This window comes from Pagrus major, chromosome 5, assembly GCF_040436345.1.
Source record: "Pagrus major chromosome 5, Pma_NU_1.0".
Taxonomy (NCBI): Eukaryota; Metazoa; Chordata; class Actinopteri; order Spariformes; family Sparidae; genus Pagrus; species Pagrus major.
The window spans coordinates 745,924-767,500 of record NC_133219.1 but is presented as its reverse complement, the minus strand read 5'-3'; the positions used below and the strand labels follow the sequence as shown (position 1 = coordinate 767,500).

At 41.0% G+C, this 21,577-nt stretch overlaps 2 protein-coding genes across 3 annotated transcripts in view; both read left to right on the top strand.

The window, feature by feature from the left end:
• Window positions 1-21,577, top strand: part of fam189a2 (family with sequence similarity 189 member A2) — a 78,800-nt gene that overhangs the window by 1,174 nt on the left and 56,049 nt on the right. For both annotated transcript variants that reach the window (XM_073466006.1, XM_073466004.1), the window contains exon 2: window positions 20,578-20,634. In XM_073466006.1, coding sequence (XP_073322107.1) covers window positions 20,578-20,634 — 57 coding nt within the window. The remainder of the gene's footprint in view (window positions 1-20,577; window positions 20,635-21,577) is intronic.
• Window positions 15,542-17,031, top strand: LOC140996638 (uncharacterized). Its single transcript, XM_073467084.1, has 8 exons — window positions 15,542-15,708; window positions 15,796-15,866; window positions 16,069-16,245; window positions 16,339-16,397; window positions 16,469-16,534; window positions 16,658-16,714; window positions 16,802-16,933; window positions 17,011-17,031. The coding sequence occupies exons 1-8, from the start codon at window positions 15,542-15,544 to the stop codon at window positions 17,029-17,031; spliced, it is 750 nt and encodes a 249-aa protein (XP_073323185.1).

Sequence of the window (21,577 nt, the reverse complement as noted above, 5' to 3'; positions counted from 1 at the left end):
GCTTTGAGACCTGACTTGAGATCTGACTTTGAGACCTGACTTGAGACCTGATTTTGAGACCTGACTTGAGACCTGACTTGAGACATGCGCTGACGAAACTTGGAACTTCACTTGTTCAAATGCAAACACCTCGTGGTAGTCATCATTCAGAGATGTGACAGACCTGCAGCTTGACTGTCATGTTTCTGAGGAAGACTTGTGGCCTCGCTTGGACTTGGAACTAGTTTAGACTGACAACAGAGATATCGGTGGGCCAATATGTAGCTGTTGTGTGTCGACCCTGTGAAATGATCAATATAGTACAAAAATGTGCTGGATGGAATGGTTATTTAAAGGGTTTAAAGCTGTGCTGTAAATTACAATGCTAAACAAGTATTGCTTTTTGCCTCATTTATATTTTTACATTATGTTTTACAATATAGAAATGCAAGACAAATGTGCACAATTTCACCTTTGATGGAGCTAGACAAGGATTTTTCTCTTGCTTCTTGGTATAATGACAAAACAATGCTAATTTCCCAAAAATTGTTGGACTCCTTTACAGGAAAAAGCTTTGTCGCTGTCATCCTTTCACAGTTCAAAACATCTTCTGATCACTAGTTCAATAATATGATATTAAATTTAAATCACATGTCTATGGTAAATGAGGAATTTGTGTTTGAAGTGAGTGTTGCTGATAAAATTACTGCTGTCTTCCTCTGACACAACATCTCATTTTGCTGCTCCTGCAGCCTTTGGGGAAGATTAAAATCCCTTACCTCCTGCTGGTATTATATATTTCCATCTAGTCAAAGCTATTAGAGGATAAAGCCTGTCACTGTCCAATCTGAAGCATTCGTGTGTTACACACCATGTGTTACAGGTCAGTATGTGTGTTGTGCCACAGTATGAGAGCAGTAATTGGCAGTAGCAAAACACAGAAGTTGGTGTAATATATCATGAACTGCAGCAGGTCAACCATCTATCCCGCAGCAGCAGGCAGCTTTTTCTAGTGAAAAAGCTGTGATAAACCAACTGCACACTAGCTGCCCACAATTAGATAGAGGACAGACAGTGTCTAGCTGGTGAGCATAGTGGAGCCAGATATGTTTCTCTTGAGTTGGTTGAGCCAAAGTCAGAGCTAAAAGGAGAGTGAGCATTGGACTTACATTCATAAGGAGGAGACAAACGCAACTGCATGCAAATACCAGAGTTGCACTGTCTCCTGGATGTGCGATTTACTTTGTTCAATTAATCTCTTATATTTTCAATCAGCAATTGTCAAGAAATAGTCAGAAAAAAGTGGAAAATACCAAGGCCAAGGTGATGTCTTCGTATTCCTTGTTTTGTCGAAAAGTCCAAAACCTGCATCATTTAAAAAGATATAGCCCAAGAGATAACCCTACCCACATTAGAGACACTAGATACAGCAAGTGTTTGACATTTTTCCTGATAAACGATTTAAATGCTTATCAAATATAATATGTTGGTGTGTTTGTGACAAATGGCTTGTCTGGAATAGCCATATCAAGTGGGTATTTTCACCTGGAAGTCATTTGGATAGTCATAAAAGTGGGCACCCCGAATCAAAAGGCCTTTTTGAATGAAATGAAATAAATATTTAAGTGAACAGAAGCTAATGTACAGTCGTGATCAAAAGTTTACATACACTTACATACTACTTTGTCACAAAAATAATTCCTGAAGTTTGGTTTAATAATGAATTTATTATAGGTCTTATAAAAATGTGACCAAATCTGCTGGGTCAAAAATATACATTATTAATAAAATAATTCTCATATTTGGTTAAATGTCCCTTGGCCATGTTCACCTCAATTAGGTGCTTTTGATTAGGGATGCACAAATCCAACTTTTTTTTAGTCCTGATACCGGTACGATTCCTGGGCTTTGGGTATTGACCGATACCGAATACCGATCCGATATCAGTGTTTAATTGATTAACTGTATGCCCCAGTGTGTGGAATAGACTGGGATCATTCTTTTGCGCAAAGCAACATCAGGCTTGACTTAAATATTACTTTCTTAACTTGGTAAAGCCAAATGTAACAAATTAACACAAATATAAATGTACTGAATTACTTGTTATTAAGATAATAAATAATCATGCACCAGCAACTTTCTACAAAACATTCAGAATAAATAAGAATCAAAATTCTTTGTAAAGTTTGGTGCAAACAGGAATTTTAAATTCCAATATGTAGCAGCTTAAACTGAGAAATACAGAAGCTACATCACAAGTCAAGTTAACAAGTAACTTGGTAAAACAATCAAAATTAAAGCTGCAAGCAGCGATGAACGGGCCCTCGCAGTCCACGCGCGTCGGGGCGTGCTGCTGTCGTGACATGCTGCTGTCGGGGCATGCTGCTGTCGTTACATGCTGCTGTCGGGGCTTGCTAATGCATCAACTTTTCTTGAGGAATCACAAGTGAAGGCACTCAAGCTGTTATTTAGTCATTTAGCAATAAAAGCGCCCCCTATTGGTTGATTTGCACCAAATTTGTCAGAACTCGTCATGTGGCCATGGAACACAACTGGGAAAAGTTTTGTGTTAATCGGACTGTATTTCATCAAGATACACAAGAATGTCTGTTTGACCACAATGTGCAGGAAATTGTTGTTTTATATTTTGGGCGTTGTGTGGACTAGCACATTTCTTTTAATAACTTTTTGTCAGTAGGGTCCACAGATGCTGCGTGCAAAGTTTGGTGTAAATCGGAGAAATTGCCTGGGAGGAGTTCGAAAAAGTAGGTTTGCAACATTTCGCGAATTTGCGAATGGAAATTCAGTGCGAACGTGGGCGTGGCCCACATCACACAATTCAGCTGAATTCAGGGAAGAGGTAGATATAAGGTTTAACAATGTGTGACAAATTATGTGGGAGTTATTAGCCAAGAACTGCTTTATGTTGATAACAGCGCCACCTGCTGGTCATTTTTGGTGTGTGAGTTACAGGGGCCAGTCTATACCACGCCTATGAATTTCATGTCCATAAATGTTATGGTGTGGGCACAGTGCCAAATATAAAATGAAACTGCCACCAGAGCGCCACCTAGTGTCAGATCGGTAACCCCTTTGTCAGCTGTCCTCAGGAGGGCAGTGGCAATGAGTGTACCAAGTTTGGCGTCAATCCGACCAACCGATGTGGAGATATAAAATACTTCAATTTAAATAGCGCCACCTAGTGGTCATGGGCGAAGATTTTGTACAGAGCCTGAGGGGCTCATGGGGAAGTAGTATCCTGAGTTTCACGTCATTTGGACACACCAATGTGGAGATATGCAACACTTCCTGTTGTGACCCGAATCCACAGGAAGTTGTTATTTAATAACTTGAGTATTTTTTGGAATATCAAAATTCTTTTAATAACTTTTTGTCAGGAGGGTACACAGATGCTGTGTGCAAAGTTTGGTGCAAATTGGTGAAATTGCCTGGGAGGAGTTCGAAAAAGTAGGTTTGCGACATTTTGCGAGCTAGCGAAAAAAAACGTTAGGCAGAAATGGGCGTGGCCTATATCAAAAGATTCAGCACAATTCACTGAACGTGTGGATATGAAGTTTTTGAATGTGGGACAAAGTATGTGGGAGTTATTAGCCAAAAAGCACTTTCCTTGATTGTAGCGCCACCTAGTGGTGAAAATTCACAACGACAACAGATTATAAAATTTTTCACCAGGTGTGACATATATTCCAAGTTTGGTGAGTTTTGGGGTATGTTCAGGCAGTGAAAAATGCGTTCATTTGGGACAAAGAAAAAAAAAAAAATTAAAGCTGCAAGCAGCGATGAACGGGCCCTCGCAGTCCACGCGGGTCGGGGCGTGCTGCTGTCGGGACGTGGTGCCGTCGGGGCATGCTGCTGTCGTTACATGCTGCTGTCGGGGCATGCTGCTGTCGTTACATGCCGCTGTCCGGGCATGCTGCTGTCGAGGCTTGTTCATGCAACAACTTCCATAGAGGAATCAAAACTGAAGGCAGTGAAGCTGTCATTTCGTCATTTAGCAATAAAAGCGCCACCTATTGGTCGATTTGCACGAAATTTTGTAGAAATGCTCATCCTGCCATGGAACACAATTGCCAAAAGTTTTGTGTTCATCGGACTGTATTTCATCAAGATACACAAGAATGTCTGTTTGACCACAATGCGCAGGAAATTGTTGTTTTATATTTTGGCCGTTCTGTGGACTAGCACATTTCTTTTAATAACTTTTTGTCGGGAGGGTCCACAGATGCTGTGTGCAAAGTTTGGTGCAAATTGGAAAAATTGCCTGGGAGGAGTTCGAAAAAGTAGGTTTGCGACATTTGGCGAATTTGCAAATGGAAATTCAGTGCGAACGTGGGTGTGGCCTACATCACACGGTTCGGCTGTATTCAGGGAACATATAGATATAATGTTTAACAATGTGCACCATATTATGTGGGAGTAATTAGCAAAAAACGTTTTTTCTTGATAATAGCGCCACCTGCTGGTCATTTTTGGTGTGTGAGTTACAGGGGCCGGTCTATACCACCCCTATGAATTTCATATCCATAAGTGTTATGGTGTGGGCACAGTGCCAAATATAAAATGAAACTGCCACCAGAGCGCCACCTAGTGTCAGATCTGTAACCCCTTTGTCAGCTGTCCTCAGGAGGGCAGTGGCAATGAGTATACCAAGTTTGGCGTCAATCTGACCAACTGATGTGGAGATATAAAATACTTCAATTTAAAGAGCGCCACCTAGTGGTCATGGGCGAAGATTTTGTACAGAGCCTGAGGGGCTCATGGGGAAGTAGTATCCTGAGTTTCACGTCATTTGGACACACCAATGTGGAGATATGCAACACTTCCTGTTGTGACCCGAATCCACAGGAAGTTGTTATTTAATAACTTGAGTATTCTTTGGCATATCAAAATTCTTTTAATAACTTTTTGTCAGGAGGGTACACAGATGCTGTGTGCAAAGTTTGGTGCAAATTGGTGAAATTGCCTGGGAGGAGTTTGAAAAAGTAGGTTTGCGACATTTCGCGAGCTAGCGAAAAAAAACGGTAGGCGGAAATGGGCGTGGCCTATATCAGGAGATTCAGCACAGTTCACTGAACGCGTGGATGTAAGGTTTTTGAATGTGCGACAAAGTACGTGGACGTTATTAGCCAAAACACACTTGCCTTGATTGTAGCGCCACCTAGTGGTGAAAATTCAGAATGACAACAGATTATAAAATTTTTCACCAGGTGTGACATATATTCCAAGTATGATGCGTTTTGGGGTATGTTCAGGCAGTGAAAAATGCGATCATTTTGGCAGAAGAAAAAAAATAACAAAAAAAAAAAAAAAAAATTAAAGCTGCAAGCAGCGATGAACGGGCCCTCGCAGTGCTGCTGCGAGGGCCCGCTGTCGCGGCATGCTGCCGTCGCGGCATGCTGCCGTCGTTACATGCTGCTGGCGTTACATGCTGCTGTCGGGGCCTGTTCATGCAACAACTTCCGTTGAGGAATCAAAAGTGAAGGCAGTCTAGTTGTTATTTAGTCATTTAGCAATAAAAGCGCCACCTACTGGCCGATTTGCACCAAATTTGTCTGAAATCGTCATGTGGCCATGCAGCACAACTGGGAAAAGTTTTGTGTTAATCGGACTGTATTTCATCAAGATACACAAGAATGTCTGTTTGACCACAATGTGCAGGAAATTGTTGTTTTATATTTTGGAAGTTCTGTGGACTAGCACATTTCTTTTAATAACTTTTTGTCAGGAGGGTCCACAGATGCTGCGTGCAAAGTTTGGTGCAAATGGGACAAATTGTCTGGGAGGAGTTCGAAAATGTAGGTTTGCGACATTTGGCGAATTTGCGAATGGAAATTCAGTGCGAACGTGGGCGTGGCCTACATCACACGGTTCAACTGTATTCAGGGAACATATAGATATAATGTTTAACAATTTGCACCATATTACGTGGGAGTAATTAGCAAAAAACGTTTTTTCTTGATAATAGCGCCACCTGCTGGTGATTTTTGGTGTGTGAGTTACAGGGGCCAGTCTATACCACCCCTATGAATTTCAGATCCACAAGTGTTATGGTGTGGGCACAGTGCCAAATATAAAATGAAACTGCCACCAGAGCGCCACCTAGTGTCAGATCGGTAACCCCTTTGTCAGCTGTCCTCAAGAGGGCAGTGGCAATGAGTGTACCAAGTTTTGTGTTTATCCGACCAACCGATGTTGAGATATAAAATACTTCAATTTAAATAGCGCCACCTAGTTGTCATCGGCCAAAATTTCGCACAGAGCCTTTGGGGCTCATGAGCAAGTAGTATCCTGAGTTTGACGTCATTCGGACAGACCAATGTGGAGATATGCAACACTTCCTGTTTGGAACGAAATCTGCAGGAAGTAGTTATTTAATAACTTGAGTATTGTTTGGAATAGCAAAATTCTTTTAATAACTTTTTGTCAGGAGCGTCCACAGATGCTGTGCACAAAGTTTGGTGCAAATCGGTGAAATTGCCTGGGAGGAGTTCGAAAAAGTAGGTTTGCGACATTTCGCGAGCTAGCAAAAAAAAACGGTAGGCGGAAATGGGCGTGGCCTATATCAGGAGATTCAGCACCATTCACTGAACAAGTGGATATGAGGTATTTGAATGTGCGACAAAGTATGTGGGAGTTATTAGCCAAAACGCACTATCCGTGATTATAGCGCCACCTAGTGGTGAAAATTCACAACAACAACAGATTATAAAATTTTTCGCCAGGTATGACATATATTCCAAGTTTGATGAGTTTTGGGGTATGTTCAGGCAGTGAAAAATGCGATCATTTTGGCAGAAAAATAATAATCATTCGAAAAACAATAGGGACCTCGCAGGTTCCCTGCTCGGGCCCTAATAATCATTACAATTACAATAGGGACCTCGCAGGTTTCCTGCTCGGGCCCTAATAATAATCACTACAAAAACAATAGGGACCTTGCAGGTTTCCTGCTCGGGCCCTAATAAACAGAAATCAAACTTCTTTGTAAACGTTTAGTGCAAATAGTAATTTAAATCCAGTATAAATAATAATATTGCAGCTGAAACTAAGAAAAATGGCAATCAAAACAAATGTTTTGCAATAACTGTACTTTATGTTACACTGGGTAGCAGCAGCGAGGCCTTGTGGTAGACAGGCAAGATTAGAAAAGAAAACCCACACTAAAGTTCATTCAGTAGCAGTGCACAACACCTAACTGCAACCAAATAAAGACAATACATAAAAACAGAGGGACGGGGTATGTTAAAGATGCATGGATATAGATGCTTGCAATGTGCTGGCGCTGGCTGAGGCTGACACACTCGGGCTCGGAGACCGCAAGACATCAAACACAGTACACTCATTTACATCGATGCCATGCTGCCTTAAATGTTTTGTCAGATTTGAGGTGCAGCCTGACTTGTCGTGTTTTTTGTTTTTTTTTACAAAATGAAGCCACACTTTTTACTGTTTTCCGCGGCTCATCTTTCGCACTGTGACTGCTGCTGTAACACGCTAGTCATGCATGCTAGCTCTCCAGCTCGCTGATGTGTTGATGAGTGATGTAATGGGTCCTGACTCCTGGCAGATGAAAAAGGTCCTGGAAGGTAGCCAGATGAGCCACGGCCTTGCCGATATATGTATCCTTTGTTTCCACTGGGTGAGCTCTTTTGCATGATGCTTGATTAAGTTGGTTGCATTATATTTGGCAGTGCCACCACCCCTAGGAACATTGGCTTTGCAGATATTGCAAGTAGCTGTTGGAACTTGTTGGCATAGCAAGCGTGAAATACCTCCAAACAGCTGACCTGTTGCCTCTCTCCATGCCTTGTTGGCTCCATGCATTAACTTGTTGTGGAAAAAATCTGTGGCGTGTTGTGCCTGCTGTCGCATGACGTAATATGCGTTGCTCACATAGAATCGACGTGAAGAGATCGGCCCTACTTTTTGGAACCATTGTCACCGATATCTGATCTAGCTATTTAGTCAATATCGGGGCTTATACTCACTATCAATATCGAATCGGTGGATCTCTACTTTTGATAGCCATCCACAAGCTTGTGGTAGTCCTCTGCCTGAATGTTTAACCACTCCTCTTGAGAGAATCTGTGAAGTTCAACTAAATTTGTTGGCGTCCTGGCACAGACTCTTGTTTCTTCAGCACAGTCCACATGTTGTTGATGGGGTTCAAGTCAGGGCTTTGGGAAGTCCATTCCAAAACTTCAATTCTAGCCTGATTGATCCATTCCTTTACCACTTTTGATGTGTGTTTGGTATCATTGTCCTGCTGGAACACCTAACTGCACCTAAGACCCAGTCTTCTTGAAGCATTTGGAGATAATCCTCCTTCTTCATTATTCCATTTACTTTCTTTTGAGCAGCAGATCGACTGGCAGCAAAACAGCCCCACAGCATAATACTACCAGCACCATGCTTGACAGTAGGTATGGTGTTCTTGGGGTTAAAGGCCTCACTTTCTCTCCCTAAAGCATGTTGCTGGTCATTGCGACCACACAACAATTTTCCTCCAGAAGGTTTTTTCTTTGTCCATGTGATCAGCAGCAAATTTAAGTCAAGCTTAAAGGTGCTACATCTGAATCAAGGGCTTCTTTCTAACACGGCAGCCTCTCAGCCTATGGCAATGCAAAACTCCGCTAATTGCGGACTTGCCTTTTTGGTGGTTTAGGTTGACTCTTGACCATCCTGACTAATTTTCTCTCAGCAGCAGGTGGTAGCTTGTGTTTTCTTCCTGATCGTGGCAGTGACACAACTGTGCCATGCACTTTATACTTAGAATTGTTTGCACAGTTGATCTTGGGACCTGTAACTGCTTTGAAATGGCTCCAAGTGACTTGTCCTGACTTGTGCAAACTAATAATGCGCTTTTTCAAAACAATACTGAGCTTGTTAGACTTTCCCATTGTAGTGTTTGTGGCTGAGTCTAAAGGGTGTACCGACAAGCCCTATTAAAATGGTCCCAGAAAAGTCACCAGCTGGTATCAATCAGAATCACTCAGAAGAAGTTAAGATGCTACAAAGCAAATTTGATTAACACGACTTTTTATAATCACCAAAATTGATCGTTCAAGCTGCTTTTTGTTTGTAAATGCTTGCACCAGCAGATTTGGTCACATTTTCAGAAGACCTGTAATAAATTCATTATTGAACCAAACTTTATGAATGTTTTTTTGTAACAAAATACTGTGTTCCACTCATTCCATCACAGAAAAATGAGAGTTGCAGAACTCATTGGAACTGAAGACTGCCATGATATACATGTTCCTCACAAGCGTATGTGAACTTTTGACCACAGCTGTAACCTCGAAACAGTAAAGAGATTAACATTACACATTTCTTCAAATTTTAAAGCAAGTTTAGGAACCCATTTGGATTGTTCTTATGTAAATGGCAGAACCATGTGATTTACTCTTTGGGGCTTGAATGAGTCAGGTGAACATAATTCCAGGGCTGAACTATTCATTCTGCAGTAACTCTATGCCATGTTCAATGTGGAACATTGTGCTTTTTGACTGAACCAAAATGGAACCTTTTGGTCACAACCCAAAGAAGATATGTATGGACCCTAAAGGGAGAAGCTTTTAAAGAGAAGAAAATTTTGCCAAATTTTAATCATAGGGCTGGATTATGCTTTGGGATTATATGGTAGTTGGGGCACAGGAAATATTGTGCGGGTACAAGGAACATTGGATTCCACCAAATATCAAGAAATTTTAGATGCCAGTGTTCAAAGGTCAGTTGAAGAGAGGTTGGGCATTTCACCAAGATATTGATCCAAAGCATACTGCAATATAAACCATGAAGAACCTCCAGGGAAGACAGATTTAGGTTTTGGAATGCCCGCCACAGGCCCCAGATTTATTGAAAATCGGGTGAGATGTCAAACATGCCATGCATTTCAAGGAGAGTGAAGAATATTTCTGAGATAAAGGGGAAAATTCCAAAAGCAAGAGTTGAAAGACAAAGCTTGCTACAGGAAGCATTTGCAAACCATTTTACCTGACCAAAGAGGAGAGACAAAGTAACAATTGACAGCTTGTAAAAGGGTTTTTGTTGAGGGCTGCCCAAATTTATGCACACCACTGTGTAGTTACTGCTGATGTTTGGTCCTGGAACTAAACCAACATCTGACTACGGTGGAGGTGGAAACTTTATTTGAAAATGTCTGTAACTAGGTATGCTGCTAGTGCAAACTCCCTTTCCTCTGCCTTAATTTGGCAGAATGAGTTTCCTTCTACCTGGTTACATGGAAAGGATTGTGTCTGAACCGTGCATCTTAACAACAGGAATCCCACCGGGCTCCTAACTTGGGTCCCTTTCCTTTACTCCTTCTACACAAGGATGATTTTTGCTGTTATACACAAGGATGATTTTTATAACAGCCACCTTTTGGTCGGAATATCAACTGTCCGACTCGGTGTACTCTCAGGAGCCCCGAGTCGGACAGTTGATATTCCCACCAAAAGGGGGTGTGCCTCGGTGAAATGTTGCGAGACAGCTGGGAGATTTCCCACTTTACAACTCAGGCGGGTGGTGACCCATGCATCTGGAATGCAGCATAAGAACAGCTATATCTGAATGCTGTTTGTTGACTTCAGCTCAGCGTTCAACACAATCTCACCCATGAAGCTGATAGGAAGACTAAGCACTCGGGTGAAACACTGGCATATTGGATATTGGACTTCCTCACAAGCAGACCACAGAGAGTTCTGATTGAAAGTCACACCTCCTCTACCCTAGTGCTCAACACCAAAGCCCCCAGAGCTGTGGTGTGCTCAGCCCCCTCCTGTTCACACTCTACATCCATGACTGCATTCCCAGACATAAAGAGAACTCTGTTGTGAAGTATGCGGACAACACCACCATCATCGGCCATATTATAAACAACGATGAGAGTTAATATCGGGAGGAAATCAACAATCTTGCAGAGTGGTGCACAGAGAATAAGCTACTGCTCAACATCAGCGAAACCAAGGAGCTGATTTTAGAAAGAAGGAGACAAAGACACACCCCTGTCTACATCACTGGAACTGAGGTGGAGCAATTGAATAGTTCTAGGTTCCTTGGAATTACCATCACTGAAAACCTATCTTGGTCATCACACATCACCACCCTGGTAAAAAAAAAAAAAAAAACGCACAGAAAAGTCTGTAATTCCTATGGAAACTAAATTCCAAAATTCTGATGAACTTTTACAGAGTAGCAATAGAAAGTATCCTGACTAGAAACATTAAGGACAACCAGGACAGGAAGGCTCTGCAGCCGGTGATTAAAACTGCCCAGAACATCATTGGTACCATCTGCAGAGCATCAGTGATGTAGGTGCAGTGAAATGTCTGCACAGAGCCCAAAGGACACTGAAAGATAACACCCACCCAGCCACAGTCTGTTCACCCTGCTGCCATCTGACAACAGATACTTCTGTGTCCATACCATCAGACTACAGAGCCGCTTCATTCCCCAGGCTGTGAGACTATGGAGCTAAATCGGGGTCAAATGTTTTGTACTTGAAAAAGTAAAATTTGAAACTGAAATTTCAAGTTTTGATCTTGAATTTTGAAAAATACATCAACGTATTCAAAATAAAAATAAATGTACAAAAAGTTTTTTCAGGTTAAAAATAATTATGATCAACTCTGGTAATTCTTTTGAATAAATCATTTATTTTCATTTTTCACTTTCATATGTTTTGATATTTGGGATCCTATTTCTTTCAGTTGCATGTTTTATCTTTTCAGATTCAGATCTTAGTTTTTTTTACAGTTTCAAATCTTTTTTTCAGTTTCAGATCTTGCTTTTTCAGTTCCAGACTTTCGACCCTGATCTAGCGTGGGGGCCATGGCATCAACTGAGAGGGGTGTGGAATCATGACAGACAGCTTAACCAAAAGGCTACAGACCTTCCCCTATCATGTTGCCTTCAGGGAACGTAGGATCTAAAACGATTCTGCTACGCCACATGATTGGCAGTGAAAAAACTGCTGTGAGTGACAAACTTCCATTTGCACACCATGCACGAATATCCTGCACGGCTAAAACTGTTTTAATTTCCAAGGCTGTTTAGATGTGAGATGTGGAAGCTGTTTTAGACAGTACTGAGGACCAATTGTAGTACAGGAGCGACAAAATCACGCCAGATTGTGCACAAACACCCACACTTTAAGTGCTGAAATGTCCGATTTACACGTAGCACTGTGAATGCCTCGCAGTGTTGGGTTGGGAAATCGTGATAAATATCAAAATGAGAGGTTGTTTTGTAACAACATACAATGTTTCTGACATCTTTTAAGTGGTGAATTGTCAAAGCTAGAGGTTAAGCATAGGGCTAACGTTTTAAAGTTTTAGATCCTACGTTCCCTGAAGGCAACATGATAGGGGAAGGTCTGTAGCCTTTTGGTTAAGCTGTCTGTCATGATTCCACACCCCTCTCAGTTGATGCCACGCCCCCTACGCTAGATCAGGGTCAAAAGTCTGAAACTGAAAAAGCAAGATCTGAAACTGAAAAAAAGATTTGAAACTGTAAAAAAACTAAGATCTGAATCTGAAAAGATAAAACATGCAACTGAAAGAAATAGGAACATATGAAAGTGAAAAATGAAAATAAATGATTTATTCAAAAGAATTACCAGAGTTGATCATAATTATTTTTAACCTGAAAAAACTTTTTGTACATTTATTTTTATTTTGAATATGTTGATGTATTTTTCAAAATTCAAGATCAAAACTTGAAATTTCAGTTTCAAATTTTACTTTTTCAAGTACATAACATTTGACCCCGATTTAGCTCCATATGAGACTCCTAAACTCATCCTCAACAACAACACCCTTTTTGAGTGACTTTCCTCTTCTAACAGGTGTGCTTCTGTATGGGAATCTTAGAAAAAAGCTGACATTGAGGACAAAACACATCTGATACTTACAGTTACCATGACATAATTAAAACTGCAAGCAGTGATGAACGGGCCCTCGCAGGGCATGCTGCTGTCGGGCCATGCTGCTGTTGAGGCTTGTTCATGCAACAACTTCCGTTGAGGAATCAAAAGTAAAGGCAGTCAAGCTGTTATTTCGTCATTTAGTAATAAAAGCGCCACCTATTGGCCGATTTGCACCGAATTTTGAACAAACCGTCATGGGGCTATGGAACACAATTAGCAAAAGTTTTGTATTAATCGGACTGTATTTCGTCAAGATACACAAGACTGTCTGTTTGACCACAGTGTGCAAGAAATTGTACTTCTATATTTTGGGTGTTTTTTGGACTATCAAAATTCTTTTAATAACTTTTGTCAGGAGTGTCCACAGATGCCACAAATCGGTGAAATTGCCTGGGAGGAGTTCGAAAAAGTAGGTTTGTGACATTTTGCGAGTTTGCGGAAAAAAACAGTAGGCGGAAATGGGCGTGGCCTATATCACGAGATTCAACACAATTCAGGGAACGTGTGGATATAAGGTTTTTGAATGTGCGACAAAGTATATGGGAGTTATAAGCCAAAACGCACTTTCCTTGATTATAGTGACACCTAGTGGTGGACGTTCACGATGACCATAGATTATCAAATTTTTCGCCAAGCCTAATGTGTTTGCCAAATAAAATCGTGTTTTCATCTATGTTCAGGCAGTGAAAAATGCGATCATTTAGGCAGAAGAAAAATAATCATTACAGAAACAATAGGGACCTCGCAGGTTTCCTGCTCGGGCCCTAATAATCATTAGAAAAACAATAGGGACCTCGCAGGTTTCCTGCTCGGGCCCTAATAAATTAAAACTGCAAGCAGTGATGAACAGGCCCTCGCAGGGCATGCTGCTGTCGGGGCATGCTACTGTCGGGGCTTGTTCATGCAACAACTTCCGTTGAGGAATCCAAAGTGAAGGCAGTCAAGCTGTTATTTGGTCATTTAGCAATATAAGCGCCTCCTATTGGCCGATTAGCACCAAATTTTGCACAAACCGTCATGGTGCCATGGAACACAGTTAGCAAAGGTGTGGTAATGGGAGTGTATTTGGTCATGATATGCAAGACTGTCTGTGTGACCACAATGTGCAGGAAATTGTTGTTCTATATTTTGGGAGTTTGTTGGACTATCACAATTCTTTTAATAAGTTTTCGTCAGGAGTGTCCACAGATGCTATGTGCAAAGTTTGGTGCAAATCGGTGAAATCGCCTAGGAGGAGTTCGAAAAAGTATGTTTTCCATGTTCCTTGATTTTGTGAATGGAAATTTAGCGCGAAAGTGGTCGTGGTGTACATCACACAATTCAGCTGAATTCAGGGAACACGTAGATATAAGGTTTAAAACTGTGCGACATATTATGTGGGAGTTATTGGCCAAAAATGCTTTTGTGTTGATAATAGCGCCACCTGCTGGTTATTTTTGGTGTGTGAGTTACAGGGGCCAGTCTATACCACCCCTATGAATTTTGTTGACATAATTGTTATGGTGTGGGCACTGTGCCAAATATAAAATTAGACTGCCACCAGGGCGCCACCTAGTGTCCAATCGGTAACACCTTCGTCAGCTATCCTCAGGAGGGCATTGGCAATGAGTGTACCAAGTTTTGCGTTAATCTGACCAATCGATGTCGAGATATAAAATACTTCAATTTAAAGAGCACCACCTAGTGGTTATCTGTCAAAATTTTGCACAGAGCCTTAGGGTCTCATGGGGAAGTAGTAACCCGAGTTTCATGTCATTTGGACACACCAATGTGGAGATATGTAACACTTCCTGTTTTGACCCAAATATACAGGAAGTTGTTATTTATAACTTGAGTATTCTTTGGAATATCAAAATTCTTTTAATAACTTTTTGTCAGGAGTGTCCACAGATGCTGTGTGCAAAGTTTGGCGCAAATCGGTGAAATTGCGTGGGTGGAGTTCGAAAAAGTAGGTTTGCGACATTTTACGGAAAAAAACGGTAGGCGGAAGTGGGCGTGGCCTATATCACAAGATTCAACAGAAATCAGGGAACGCGTGGATATAAGGTTTTTGAATGTGTGACAAAGTATATGGGAGTTATAAGCCAAAATGCACTTTCCTTGATTATAGCACCATGTTCACGACGACCATAGATTAGCAAGCCTAATGTGTTTGCCAAATAAAATCGCGTTTTCATCCATGTTCAGGCAGTGAAAAATGCGATCATTTAGGCAGAAGAAAAATAATCATTACAACAAAAACAATAGGGACCTCGCAGGTTTCCTGCTCGGGCCCTAATAACCTACATTTACACACAATAACTACCTGTGGTCAGTGCTGTTACAATTCAAACACGGTTCAAAAAACTACAGAACAGTCTCATTACTTCATATAAGTTAAGAGGGAGAAAACACATTGGGTCCGTTTCACAAAGCAGGTTCAACAAACTCTGAGTCTAACCCTAAACTCTGAGTTGATCTACTCTGAGTTAGGAAACTCTGAGTTTTCGGTTCCACAACAGCTGATTTGAGTTGAGTTGATCAACTCAGAGTTGTTTTACCCGGAGTTAAGCGCGTGCACCACAACTATAAAAAGACAGCATTAATGGAGCCCTGTTTCGACGAGTCACCATGGCAACAGAGAAGCGGAGGGCCGCGTTTTTCACGCCACTTGAACTGGACATCTTAACGCGCTCATACGGCGAGTTTGAACACATTTTTAGGAAGAAGTGCAACACCGCTGCAGCTGCAAAACAGAGGGAGACGGCGTGGGAGAACATTGCTGCTCGGGTCAATGCGTAAGTTTAAATGTAGTCCTTTGCAATCACGATAATATTACAGGGGAACACTGCTTGAATGGTAACCTATTAATTTATTTAATTTAGGTGCAATCCCGCGGGGGAGAAGCGCACTTGGCAGCAGCTGAAGATGAAATATAAAAACATTGTTCAAACAGGTAAGACCTCGGCATAATCTTATGGAGGTACCTCATTTTGATCATGTTTTATATTGAAAGTAAATATTAAGTGGCTGTTTGACTGTGCAGTTGTTTTATCCCCAACAAATGCTGTTTTCACACTGTTTTAAATGTCTTCTGATCTGTATCATTTTCTGTTAAGTAATTAGGCCTATTTAAACTAACACAGACTTCTACTCAGCCAACAGAAAAAAGGCAGATGCACGCAAAACGGGTGGTGGCCCAGCACCGCCACCTCTAACGGAGGCAGAGGAGCTGGCCCTAAGCCAGATTTTTGGAAGGCCAGTGGCTGAGGGAATCCCTGGAGGGAGCTCATCCTCTGAGCTCACCCCCCAAGACACAAGTGCCTTTATAAAATGTAAGACCTATAAAATGAATGCCTAGACCTATCTTTTTTAAAGCCTATTCATAAATATATTTATTTCCCTTTCATGTCTTTTTGTCCCAACAGATTCTGATGGTGCCATTTACCTGGTGGAGCCCCCTCACGCCACAACAGACCCTGTAACTGTAAGTAGGCAATACTCCAAAGATTTTACCAAATGGTAGTTTAAGTATACTGAAACATATCACTCATCTAGGATGAGGAGCATGAGGAAACTCTGTCTGCTGCCTTTACAGAGGGGGATCCAGAAAGGCCTATAGAGGTAACATCTTGATATGTTACTGATAGTTCTCTTCTCATTTACATTTCTCAACATTCTGGTGGAATATAGTGTGACATTTAGCTATACGCTTAAGTATTAACACATTCTCATCCTTTTTAACAGGGCATGTCTGGGCAGCAGCAGGAGGGTCCCTCAACTTCCACTGCACAGATTGACACAGTGAGATGGATGTTCAGTAAACACCAGAGGTTCACTCTGTGGAATTCATGTGCAACTGTATAATGACCTCCATGTATGTATTCCCAGTTATCCGTAAAAGAGATTTACAAAGTTCATCTGCTGAGAAAAATCCAAAAAACCGACAAAGAGATGGAATACTTGGACCGCCAGATCAGGAAGGCAGATTTAGAAATTGAAATACTGGAGCACAAGTTAGAGGTAGGTGCATGGTCACAGGTGAAATATGTTGATGTTAACTATTGGAACACTAACTAAACTAGTTCTTGTATTTGTAGGAAATAAAGAAGACCAAATGAAATTTGTTTTATGTCTTTATTGTGGTGGTGGTGGTGGTGGTGGTGATGATGATGGTGACTTAGTCCCTGAAGTGGTTATGGCATATGGTGTCTCTGACTGCTCTGCCGTCCTGCATAGCTGGCAGGTGGATGGGGTCATCATCAGGGTCTTCGGTTTGTAGGGCAGGGTGTTGCTCTCCTCTAATAGTGGCAATATTATGAAGAACAACACATGCCGCAATAATATCACAGGCCCTCTCAGGGGTCACCCTGAGGTGACGTAGGCACTGGAAACGGGCTTTCAGCAGGCCTATGGTCATCTCCACCCGGGCTCTCGTCCTGCAGTGAGCCCGATTGAAGTTCTGTTGGGGGCCTGGGTCAGGGTCAGGGTAAGGGGTCAGCAGCCTAGGTTGGCATGGGTAACCCCTGTCACCCAGCAGATGGCCATCAAACTCTCCTGTAATGTTTAGTGGATACATTAGAGTACATTAAAGGAGGGAGACAAGTGAATCATATTGTGCAAATCTTTAGGCTGCTTACCACGTTGCAGTCTGTTGCTCAGGTTAGACTCGCGATAAATCCTTGAGTCATGAACAGACCCAGGCCACTTGGCCTCCACATTGGAAATTATGTTCCCAGCATCACATACGATCTTGACAGTGCAGAGAATGACAGATGTTGAACTATGATGCAGTCTTTAACATTTTGAAACAGTCAATCCACATGTACCTGCACATTTATGCTGTGAATGGACTTCCTGTTCACATAATCTGCCTCATTGTGTGATGGCGCTGTGATGGGGATGTGTGTGCCATCTATGCAGCCAATCACACTGGGAAATCCTAAAAGAAATTTAAATTAATAATCCCAGTGAGGTTGCAGCACAATGCCATTAACAGAATATAATTTAAAAATCATTTAATGGATCTCTACATCATTTACCTGCAATCCTGTGGAACTCCTCCTTGATGGCTCTGACAGGTTTATGGCCAGGGAAAACAACAAATATGGGCAATAGCCGTTTCAGGGCGAGGCACACTTTTCTGACCGCTCTGCAAATGGTTGCCTTACTCAGGTGCTCTGCATCTCCAACGTTGTACAAAAAACTCCCATTTGCAAAAAAACGCAGTGCAACACATAATATCTGTTGGGGTGTGAGGGCATGACTCCGGTTGGTATTATTGCAAATGTAAGGACGGATTAAGTTGTGTATGTAGATGATGGACTGAGAAGTGAAACGATACCGCTCAAAAAGATAACTGTCTGGAAATGCAAGAGCATCAATGCGCGGTCTGATAATTATCTCCCGACGAATATTTAATTCTCTGCGCAGCAATGCTGCACCTTCATCCACGGGATCATTAACAAAAGGACACGCCATGCCAGTAATAACTTAACTTAATATATATATAATGCCTAATGATTTTTTGAACTAACAGACGGCAAAACGCTACGGCAAAAGTCGCCTGCTGACTGAATGAATGAGGAAATCAAATACCGTGTGTGGCTGAAAGAGGGCGGGGACAGAGAGAAACTCTGAGTTTCTTTGATAAAACCTGCCAGCGAGCAGGTTAGGTTCACAGAGTAAGTTACCGCAGTAACAGACCCAGAGTTTAAGTTACCTCCCTTTGTGAAACAGGCTAGAGTTACTCCTCTTTCTCTGGTTTGAGTTACCTCCCTTTGTGAAACGGAAAACTCAGAGTTTCCCTCATCTCAGGGTTAACAAACTCAGAGTTTTCACTAAACCTGCTTTGTGAAACGACCCCTGATCTTTTAAATGTGAGTTTGACTCCTTCAAAGTAACAAAAAGTAGTTAAATGCTATTTTAATAATGCTAGATTTTTATCTCAAGTACTGCGATAAGCTACATTTAGTTAGATATGCATATATGCATCATTTTGTATGGTACTGTTTTGAGTTATTTACATACAGGTGAAACTCGAAAAGTTAGAATATCGTGCAAAAGTTCATTTATTTCAGTGATTCAACTTAAAAGGTGAAACTAATATATTATATAGACTCATTACATGCAAAGCGAGATATTTCAAGCCTTTGTTATAATTTTGATGATTATGGCTTAAAATCTCAGAAAATTAGACTATTACATGAAATCAATTAAAAAAGGATTTTAAATACAGAAATGTCGACCCTCTGAAAAGTATAATCATGCATATGTACTCAGTACTTGGTTTGGGCCCCTTTTGCATGAATTACTGCCTCAATGCAGCATGGCATGGATGCTATCAGCCTGTGGCACTGCTGAGGTGTTACAGAAGACCAGGATGCTTCAATAGCGGCCTTCAGCTCTACTGCATTGTTCAGTCTCATGTCTCTCATCTTTCTCTTGGCACCCCATAGAGAATCTATGGGGTTCAGGTCAGGCAAGTTTGCTGGCCAATCAAGCACAGTAATCCCATGGTCATTGAACCAGGTTTTGGTACTTTTGGCAGTGTGGGCAGGTGCCAAGTCCTGCTGGAAAATGAAGTCAGCATCTCCATAAAGCTTGTCTGCTGAAGGAAGCATGAAGTGCTCTAAAATGTCCTGGTAGATGGCTGCGTTAAATCTGGACTTAATAAAGCACAGTGGAGCAACACCAGAAGATGACATGGCTCCCCAAATCAACACAGACTGTGGAAACTTCACACTGGACTTCAAGCATCTTGGATTGTGTGCTCTCCATTTCTTTCTCCATTCTTCCTCCAGACTCTGGGACCTTGGTTTCCAAATGAGATGCAAAATTTGCTCTCGTCAGAAAAGAGGACTTTGGACCACTGAGCAACAGACCAGTTCTTTTTTTCTTTAGCCCAGGTAAGACGCTTCTGACGTTGTTTGTTGTTCAGGAGCGGCTTGACAAGAGGAATACGACATTTGAAGCCCATGTCCAGGATCCATCTGTGTGTGGTGGCTCTTGATGCAGTAACTCCAGCCTCAGTCCACTCCTTGTGAAGCTCCCCCACACTTTTGAATGGCCTTTTCCTGACAATCCTCTCCAGGCTGCGGTCATCCCTGCTGCTTGTGTACCTTTTTCTTCCACACTTTTCCCTTCCACTTAACTTTCTATTAATGTGCTTTGATACAGCACTTTGAGAACATCCAACTTCTTTTGCAATGACCTTTTGAGGCTTTCCCTCCTTGTGGAGGGTGTCAATGATGGTTTTCTGTCAGGTCTGTCAGGTCAGCAGTCTTCCCCATGATTGTGAATTCTACTGAACCAGACTGAGAGACCATTTAAAGGCTCAGGAACCCTTTGCAGGTCTTTTGGATTAACTAGCTGATTAGAGTGTGACACTTTGAGCCACAATATTGAACCTTTTCACAATATTCTAAGTTTCTGAGATTTTGAATTTGGGGTTTTCATAAGCTGTAAGCCATAATCATAAAAATTATAACAAATAAAGGCTTGAAATATCTCACTTTGCATGTAATGAGTCTATATAATATATTAGTTTCACCTTTTAAATTGAATTACTGAAATAAATGAACTTTTGCACTATATTCTAATTTTTCGAGTTTCACCTGTACAATGTTGCAACACATAACATTTTTTTTCTCTATATGTGTTTCTAGGTTATTCTGTCAGGCATCGTAGGCCTCACAACGTGGAGAAGGCCAATGCTGCTACTGGTAAGGGACGTGGCTTTGGTTCCTTCTACAAAGAAGTGATTACATCGTGTTTTGTTGTGTTGTTGTTGAAATCCAATAGTAAAAGGAAAACAGTTGGATTCAACTATCACCTAATTATTGGTGTCAACCATGTTCCATGGAGGGCCTGTAGCGCCACATTATGTAATAATGCCCCATTATGTAATAATGTAATACATTTTCACTTCATTATGTAATAATGGCGCATTTTGTAATAATCTGCCACATTTTGTAATAAAATTCTTGAACGCAATATGTAATAAACTTTGCTGCATTATGTAATAAGTTCTTACATATTGCATCAGTAATTACAAAATGCAGGTGTTGCACTTTTTTTATCAAGAAAATGTAATAATTTGGTGCATTATGTAATAAACCACCAAAATGGATGTCTTAATTAGAAAAAAACATTATACCATCAGAACAACATTGAATTTAAGCATACCAGCATGAATCGTAAATATGAATTAATTTTAAAAACTAGTAGGATGTTTCATTGGTCAAATCTAAATCAAATATAACTGAATTCATAGAGAATGTGTTTGAAAGCTCATAGAGACAAAAACTGCACTAAATGAGTGTTACTGGCACGAACCTTATCGGTGCATTGAAATGTTGGAAGACATAAACACATGCAATCTGGATCATGTTATGCAAATATTATACGTGATAGAAAGCAGACAAAACATGAAAACAAATATGGAACAGAAAAAAACTTTATTCCAGCTCCATTTCTTTAATGCAACATTGATGTCCTTTCCTATAGTGGATAAAAATAAATGACCGTCAAAACTAAACCAACTAAAAACAGCGTAAATAATCTTTCGCGTCAAAAAGATATATCTCTAATCATGTTTATGTAATTAAAAAAAGAAGGCTATAGACAATTGACTATTGACAAAAATTTACTTTAGACTTGATGAAA